The following is a 9,910-nucleotide window of genomic DNA, read 5'->3' on the forward strand; positions in this document are numbered from 1 at the left end:
GTTTTTAAATTAAAGGGCGTTCAGCCTAAGATAGTTAAGACAAGCCTCAGAAGTGCCTTCACTTCGAACCTCAAATTGATTATGAAGAGTTCTCTCAACTCGGCTATCACAATCTACCGTGACACATAGACGGTAGGAAAGTTGTAGATGTCGAAGAACTGTGTAAGTCACAAGTTATAGAGTTGTGAAACTCTTGTAATAGCATACGAGATGATGCGCTTTACAACACCATCTGTAAAGCGGACCTTAACTACACGCCCTTGAATTTTTCCTCAGTGGAGGTCTTAAATAGCAGGGAAAGCCCGTAGAGGAATTTGAAATACAATGGAGACCGAATGCTATCTACGGGGAGCACCCGAAAAAGTTAGATCAACATGAAGTGGATGGTGAGGCATCCAATATTTGGCTGAGAAAGGGTGTTCTGTATCCAGAAACGGAAGAGTTCGTCATTGTTATACAGGAAAAGGTTGTCAGCACCAGGAATGATCGCAAGCACGTGTTACGTCAAGGCATGGTTGACCGGTGCCGATTATGTAGAGATACCGAAGAATCCATTAAACCCATTATTGATGGCGGCCGTGTTATGGCTCAGAGAAAATATACGCACAGACATAATGATTTAGCGGGCATTATATATAAACAACTTGTCCTAAACCTAGGATTCTTAAAAGAATAGATGCCTTTTTATCGCTACATTCCAATGCCCGTTTTAGGAAACGAATATTACACCTTATATTAAAATATTACTATCCAAACGGATCATTACATGCAAGCTAATCGACCTGAAATCGTGATGCGAGAAGACAAAGGTGGAAGAGTCTACATCAACGACATTGCTTATCCACTTAACCGAAATTTGCATTCAATTTATACAATTAAGGTCCATAAGCATAACAAGGTAAGGCATAAAGTAATGACCATATGGAGGAATGTGAAGCATACATTTATTCATTCTATTGTGATTTCAGCTACAGTCAATGTGCACGCAAGATGCACTGAACATCTTGAACATTCAGAAATCAGTAGAGTATTTGCAGCAGCTCCGAAGGCGGTTTAATTAAGCACCTGTCACAGTAAAAGAAATTTTCTCGACCATGAGGCAGCAAGCGACTAAAAACCTGTGGAGTGGCAGATCATAGATCTGGGAAAGCATCCAGAAGTGACTATTGTCACCTCTAACGCTCGTGGCCGCTGTTCAAGAAAGGCAGCGATAAGGGACCAGTTACAAACTAGACCATAGTCGTAATTGTGTACCTATAACATCGTCGGAGGTGGTTTTAAACATCGCATTAAATAAATTATTACTCTTAGCATTATTTCGAAAACAAATTTAATTTGCATTTTCAGGAAAAGAATATATTTCTTACGCAAATAGTATATAAAAATGAAGTTTTAAATGTTTATAATTGTTTCTTTAAGTTTAGTAAATTATACGCACATAAAACGGTATTTAAGTTTTTCATTTTTGATCAAAACAACAAAAACAACACTTGGAATCTGTATATAGAACCAAGCTCCTTGCTATTGTGCTTATACCACGAAGTCAGTGCTTGGGGTGGCATGGCAGTGCGCGGGTAGGGCGAGAATTAGTCCTAAATGTGAATCTTGATTAATATTGTTTTTAAACACGTTACATCCTAGAGCATTATCCAAATTAATTAAAAGTGGTAAAAATAAATTTTTTCTCGCCTCTAATATTCGTAGTATAACGCACCGTCAGTTGCTCAGCTTTGGCGTGGATTCCTGTTTTAGGATCTGCGATATATAAATCTTGAGCCCATAAACTTTAAAAAATAATTTCGGGGCTACACTACAGTAGTTTCATGTATAAACCATATTGATATTTTACACAGTGTGAGTTCTGCAGCAGAAAATACAGTATTATATGATGTCATTATATTGTAATTATAGACAAATATGGTAATTAATTCAAAATATTGAAGATGATTAAATCAAGTTTTCTTGTTTTGATCTAGTTAGTCTAATCTAGTTTTTAAAGCAATGGTTTGCAGTAAAATTCATTATAAGTACTACTAACAATGAATTACATGAATAAATGGTGAAAACATATATTATATCGCTAAATTGAGAAGTAAACAAACGAAGCGTGAGAAATTCAGTTAAGTTTATTTCTCAATATTTGAGAATATGTCGTCCCTTGAAAACCATTTCTTAAAATTCAAGGGGCTGTTATAATCTGCCTGTCTATCAACTAAATGAAAAGCAAACTAAGTATTTTTCACTTGCACATTTCACTGATTATTTATGTTATAGTGATACATACTTGAAATTTCTTGTTCAAATATGAAATCAGCAGATAATTTTACACATGATTCCTATATTTTCAATTTAAAATTTAATATTTTAAAGTTTCGTAACATTATATACTATAAGAGAAATATTATAATATATTTATGAATTTGAAAAAAATATCACATACTTAAAAAGTTTTCCCTATTGACGTAATTAGTCTGTAATCGGAAAATAATTTTATTTCATAGCTGGATGTTAAAAAAGAATACGGTGAAACAATTTTTTTTTTGGCCAACCTAAGTGGGTTTATTGAAGTAGTAATGTTGCAAGAAAATAAAAGCAATTATCATATTAATTGCAATTAAAAATATTGTAACTCAAAATATAGCGCTAATGAAACAGTATTAATTTTTAATGAATAAAAAGATCCTATTTGAAATAAAAAATGAAATCATTTTAGAACTACTTTTTAAACTTTTGCTAATGTCTAAGTTTGGATTAAAACTTATTTCATTTCTCCGTATTTTTTCAATCGAGGTCACAGTTGGCTGCTTCAAAAACAAATATCACTTTATTGAAATATATTTTAGCTTTACTGCCTTTCTTTCAAAGTATTTTTCAGTATTTTTTTGTTTGAATTACAAAATAATATTTGTTTAATGTGGAAGTGAGAATATTTATGTGGAATTGGTACATGAATAATCACATCAATCATAATCGTAAGTGATCGATAAAAAAATTGTTATTTTAATATTTTACTGTCTGGTATACTACACAGAAAAGAAAGTATCTGATTCAAAGAATATTTCTGTGATTCAAAGAAATGCAAGAGCAGAATATGGCCGAAGAAATATTACTTTCGTGCAAAGAAATATTTTCTTTACGTCTAAGGAACGCAATGATGAAAGCAAATAAATAGCTACTTAACACTGTGCAATATTTGTTGTAACAAAAAAATATGTTGTCAACTGTAAGAAATGTCTCTCTGATATGAAGTGTTTGCTTTAAGAATGTAAAGAAACATAACCTAAATTCTAAAAGGTAATTATTACACGCAAGGGGTCATTTATAAAATATGTGATACATTTAGGTGGGGGGGGGGTGCTGAAGTATCATTCTCCATGTTAAGACAATGGAAAAAGTATTACGCAGGAGGGGGGGGGGGTCAGAAGTTCCTAAAAAATGTATCACGTATTATGTGAATGACGCCGAAATAAGGACTACTTGGCGTAATAAACAGTATTTTTTGTTTGAAAGATGTGATTTATTGTTTGAAATAAACGTACAAAAAATTAAAGAAAATACTTATATAACATAAAAAAATATTCCTTGATAAGAAGTATGTTTTTTGAGCTAAGAAGCAATACGCGATAATTAATATAAATAAAAGCGTTTTTATATTAAAGAAATATTTCTTCAATTAGAAGAAATATTAATTGAAATAACCAACTTTATCCTAAATTAAAAATTATTTATAAAATAAATACGAATTCAATGCGAGTATTTTGACTTTAAATAGTATTGGTCCTGTTTAGAGTGAATAGATATACAGTGAAACCCTTAAATAGCCCTCCCTTCTATAGCCCGCCCGATGATTGACACCGCGTCACAGTTAGGTGTGGCAGGAGTTGAGCAGAGTGCGCGAGGTCTGCGGTTGTATCTCAGGGGAGCACTCAGGCGTGAACACAAAAAAATGCAGAACAGGCTATAATGAGTTAGTCAGGGCGTGTGAAACATCGTCGTGTGGTAAATCGGATTCAGTTGCCTGGGCTTTTTAACTACGAAAATTAAATTTTTTAAACTGAATTCGGAGATGCTATAAAATATTATAACAGACGTCCTTGAACTCTCTTTTTTTCGAGGGATAATAAAAAAAAAGATCATTCTAAATAAACTCTGTATGCACGTGAACTGTTTTGGGGCTAGGATCGTTTTTCAGCTATCTATCATTCTGTTAATGCAGGTTTCTGTCCTATCGATGATGTCGGTAGCACGCAAGAATGATTATGGGAGAGAATTGTAGCACACATAACCTCATAATACACGCACATTAAATTTAGCAAAATTAATTAAATAAATATTCATTATTATACGCCCTTATGTATATGTAAAATATAGGAACTGTTAACAGAAATATTAATCAAATCATTTTTAATAAATCATTTAAACTGATTGAAATTTGTCTTCGTGTAATATTTCATTTTTTCCCCGTTTTAGACTACTTTATGACTTTATATAATGATAGGTAAAGGAAATTATTCATGACAATTAAAAAATTTTACCGCGGGAACTTAGAAATGTGATTGTGAACTTTGACAATTTTTTATTAACGACATTTTTTAACTTTCGTGTTATATTTATAGCTTTTGGACATTTTAGAACAAAAGAACCGTATTTTTAAACGTATTTTACTAATTTTCTGAATACTTATACTGTCGGCATAGTAAAGCGCCGATTGTGGAGACAGCCGTTAGCCAGTACTGAGCGAAAACCCGATTATATGTACTGGTGACTAGCACTGGGTCAGATCTGCTCTGGTAACGCACTGGCCAGCAGTACTTGACATAACCTCTTTAAATTTTACTGTCACATATCTGCCTGGCCCCGAAGTAAATATTAATTAGGGTCCTAAATCCAGTTTTCGAGAATAACGAGTTTAAATACTCATCAAAACATCATTTCGGCACACAAAAACCTTCAAAACCCTCTTTTTTCTAGATGAGATATTGTGATAGGGGGCATATTAGAACCCAACTTTAAATAAGGAAATATGTGGAAAGTTGTGCACGGGCACTTGTTTTAAAAACATATCCTTGTCTATGATTAGTATGTATTTCGAATGATCAATTTTATTTTCTGAATGCAAGGAAATATTTTTTAAACGAGAACTGTCGAACCTATAATTCTACAAAATATTCTTCAAATAAGAAGAACTGTACATGAGTTGCTAGTATAAAAAAATTCAAATTGAAAAAATATTTCATTCGGGCGAATTATATATGTACTTAATTTAAATTTTTTTTACTCCAGTAAAATATTCCTTTCGCACGAATCACTTCACTTTAATTATTTTTAAAAATATTTCTCTTAAATAGATAAATTAATAATTAAGGGAATAAATGATATAATTCAAGTAATCAAATGTTGAATGGAAATAATAATTGTACAAATTCTTTATGCGAAATAATTAATTTTTTAACTTAATTAATATTACTTTAAGTTTTCCAAATATTTGTTGGATTCAAAGAAAGTATATATTTGAACCACGCATCTCAGAATTATTTAAGCCAAATACCACATTTCTAAATATAAAAATTCACAATCATTGAAATAATAAATATTTCTTTGAGTGCCAAAACCAGATTTATCATAATTAGGTTATTTGTTTTAAACAAGCTAATTCCTGGAGTTAATAATTTCGCATTACCAAGCTAAGAAATAATTCTTTGTATCCAAATAATTGCATCCAAACAAATGATTTCTTTGATGCAATCCACAGGTTAGTTACCGTTAAAAAATATTTAATAAAGTAAGGTAAATAATTTCCGTGTCTTAAATAAATAGATTTAGAGAAATGCATTTATTTGGATTCAAATTTTTTTAGTATATTAACAGGTTTCAATCCAGAACTCTAAAGATAGTTTCACTATGGAATTCCACGTAAATATTTTTCACGTGGAAATTTACGTATATACTTTCACTTGAGAAAATATTGTACTACTTGAATTTTCTAACGGCATAAGTACTCGTATGTGTTTTTTTCCGAAGGGTTCTACTACGTTGCGTCAGTTTTATCTAGGCACCTAGCACACCACACTTCCTACAATAATAAACGTGAGCGGCGCGTGGGCACTTTCGAGGCAATGACTTGCCAAATGATCCGATAATATGTAACAGGCATTGCACACTTGGGTTACAGCGTGTCCTTTGCAAACAGCAACGGCACTCTCTGAGTAACAGAGATACGTTACATTGATGGTCTCTATCCAGGAACAACAATTTCTTTCTGTGTATGCAGCCAGCAGCGTGGACGTTGAAACTTGAGGCTGATCACGGCGCGGCGTGGCGTATGCCTTTCGCCATACTCGTATATTGGATTGTATTGAATCAACGGGTCGTGCTGCACACCATGATCTTCTACCGGATAACTAACTTAGATTCTAAAGAGCTGGACCGGTGTGGCCTCGAGAGATACAAACATACATACTATACTGAAATAGTGTCGCTACAGTTTCTTTATCTCGGTGTGAAAATACTCCCCTAATTTTTTCAGAACTTTAAAACATTTTGTTGAAGCTGAGAACATCAAAATTACGTAAAAAATCATATTTTCAAAGTTTGCCATTTTTATTTTAGTTTTAGAGAAATATCGTAAGAATAAAAATCGTAGATGATACAAAGAACAGCACTTTCATTTGGTGTCCGATTAACCCATTAGTCCCCAATGTTGCGTAAACGAAACATTTTAAAAATGATTTTTTTCAAAATATGTTATTGATTAAAATGAATTATTTTTTCCTGCAATTTGTTTTTAACAGTACGGGGATTTTATTTTTTATGAAATACGTCGACATAATCGAATTGTTTATTTTTTACAAATTTATAAACTAGGTCGAAGTTTGGGATTTCCTCTACTATTTTTGCATTGATTTTATTTTCTGACGCAGAATATAATGGGACTTTCCATATTGTCAATTTAGATTGAACTGGCCTTAAGTAAATAAGATATAACATGATATTTGAGACAGTATTTATAGTTTTGGAATGCGTGACCTGGGTTATTATTGTTGCGTCTACGCAACGTTGGGATTCCCAGTAAGAATGCGTCAATGTGCCTGCAACACCTCACCGTAGGTCAGTTCTGTGTGATTATTCGTCGTAAATGGTAATAAGAATTAGTAAAGTGCAGTTTTGAAAAATTTTGAACTGAAGTAAGTAAATTAGACAATTTAAATATAAAATATGTATTGTTTTATTTACTCAGTTAAGATTTTTCTCAAAAATTTGTTTGTAAAAGCAATGTCTTGGAAAAACGAAAGACCTCTGTCAACTGCTGAGATCTTGGCTATATTGGAGAAGGAAGAAGATTTACTGCAGGCTGATACGATTGATGCCGTCTGCATTCCACCACCTGTAGACGATCTTAGGGACGAAGAAGAGCTTGATGACATATGTGAAAACGGGGCAGATTTACCAGATTGCGCGGGGACCTATGAGATACTATACATGCAAGTTTACCTGATACTTCTGAAGAATTAGATAGTCTGTCTTTACCACCAGGTTCCAAAAAATCAAAGGTATGTAAAAAAAATATAAAAACTAATTTAAAGAAAGGTCTTCCGATATGGAAAAAAGAGAACCCAACATTTAGAACATAACCACGAAATGAAGAAAAAAATAATGTTGAAAAAATTGAAAATAGCATTGGCGATAAAACTCCTGTCAAAGTGTTTTCATTGTACTTCAGTGACGATGTGTGGGAAAATATTATCTGCTATACAAAAAAATATGTTCACGATAATAATCGACATTCATTTGAAATTGACAAATGTACACTTAAGCCATTTTTCGGCATACTAATTTTTTCGGGGTACCATACGTTTCCAGCTACAAAACTATATTGGTCGAAAGATGAGAACATTTACCAGATAACAACCAACTTGATAAAAACGACAAATTTTCTAAACTAAGACCTCTGTTTGATCTGGTAAATGAAAAGAACATGCAGTTTGGTGTATTTTCTCATAATCTGTCTATCGATGAGCAAATGGTGCCATATTTTGGACGACATAGTTGTAAGATGTACATCAAGGGAAAACCAATCAGGTTCGGCTTTAAACTGTGGTGTCTATGTAGTTCTAATGGTTACTTATACAAATTCATACCTTATGGCAGAAAAGCAACCACTCATAAAAACGAGTTGGGACTAGGAGAGAACGTGGTACTGGAACTATTGTCAGTGGTTCAGCAACCATCGCTTCATTGCGTGTTTTTCTACAATTTTTTCTCTTCTTCCAAGTTATTCTGTTTGCTGAAAGAAAATGTTTTTTATCCTACGGGGACAATTCGTGAAAATCGTACATGTAACACCACAATGGAAACTGTGAAAAGTATCAAGAGAAAAAATCATGGTACTTATGATTTTTCTTTTGACAATGAAAAAAACATTTTGTTGGTTAGATGGAACGATAATTCTGTGGTGACAGTTTCAACAAATAACTGCACCATTGAACTACTTGTAAGCGCTAGAACGTATGACAGGAAACAAAAAAAAAGGAGTCAATTCCTCAGCCAAATGTTATAGCGGAGTATAATCAGCATATGGGAGGTGTTGATTTACATGACAATGGAATATGCAACTACAGAATTAACATGAAAGGAAAAAAGTGGTGGTGGCCTCTCTTCTTAAATTTGATTGACAGTATTATTGTTAATTCCTGGAAAAAATATACAATTTAGCAAACAAATCTAAAATGTCACAGTTGGAATTTAAGTCTTACATAGTAGTCACTCTTATGAGAATGGATGAACAAGCCATCGAAAATGATATTCAAGGCGAGGAACGAACGGGATCAGGTTACCAAGTAAGCTTTCCTTCAAGACGAATTTATGGACGACCATCAAAAGTAGCATTGCCTATGGATATTCGATTTGATAATGTTGGTCACGTTATCATAGAGGAGGAAAATAAAGCAAGAAGAAGATGTAGACAATGCAAAAACAACACTATCTACATGTGTGCTAAGTGTCACGTGCATCTACATGCTAACTGTTTTGATCTATTCCACGCTAAGTGTTAATTTTTGGTTTCGCGAAAATCCCAACTTGAATACTATATATGAACACTACTAGATATTTTTTAAAAGATAGCACTGATTCCGGGTCTTTTGAATGAACAGGGAAAAAATGCGTAATAGAAATTGATGAACAGGGTCGCCTTTAATAAAATGACGCCCCTCGGCAATTATCTCCCCCCTCGACCCAATTCTACTGCTACATTTACAATTAACCATATTTTGTAGAATTACAAAGCTGGTTTCCCATGATTCAGTATGAGTTGCGGTCTTTGAACGATACCGCCTAGACCATGGCTTAGGCATTAGGCCAAACTTATACTAGCTCCATTGCATGTTCTATTTTTAAAAATCTGTAGAAAAGTTTTTTGTAATTTTGATGCAAATAATCCCAGAATATTCCATACAATTGAATTTTGCCAGAAATTTCCATTTCATTTCTTGTGCATTCTCCATGCTCGAAAATATGTACTGGGAGTTTTTGTTTGCACAAGAAAACCTATTCTGAGGCTTATTTGCAATAGTGTCTTACAAAAAGTTTCTGAAATCCGCAGTTCACTATACATGTAAAATTCAAATTTTTCTCTTTTTTATCTTTTTCTCTTGAAAATGTGTACTGAAAGATTCTTTTTCACGCGAAACCCGAATCTGATATTTATTTTGAGATAAAATTTACTTTTGACACACTTTTCAAACGAAGATTTGCTAGAATCACTCATAACCATTTTTTTGTACTCGGTACAGTGTTATAATGAGTATTGAGGGCCTATAATGTGCCTATAGAATGTTGCCGAAATTCATAGTATGTTCATATAAATTCACAGAATGTTCTAGAAGTTTCGAAAAATATTCTATTTTACAAT

General features: G+C 33.0%; 1 protein-coding gene across 1 annotated transcript; it reads left to right on the forward strand.

Moving 5' to 3' along the window:
- The first annotated feature begins 8,726 nt into the window (after nt 1-8,726).
- On the forward strand, nt 8,727-9,053 carry LOC117181239 (piggyBac transposable element-derived protein 3-like). Its single transcript, XM_033373802.1, has one exon. The coding sequence runs from the start codon at nt 8,727-8,729 to the stop codon at nt 9,051-9,053; it is 327 nt and encodes a 108-aa protein (XP_033229693.1).
- The last annotated feature ends 857 nt before the right edge of the window (nt 9,054-9,910 follow it).

This window comes from Belonocnema kinseyi, chromosome 10 (genome assembly GCF_010883055.1).
Source record: "Belonocnema kinseyi isolate 2016_QV_RU_SX_M_011 chromosome 10, B_treatae_v1, whole genome shotgun sequence".
Classification (NCBI taxonomy): Eukaryota; Metazoa; Arthropoda; class Insecta; order Hymenoptera; family Cynipidae; genus Belonocnema; species Belonocnema kinseyi.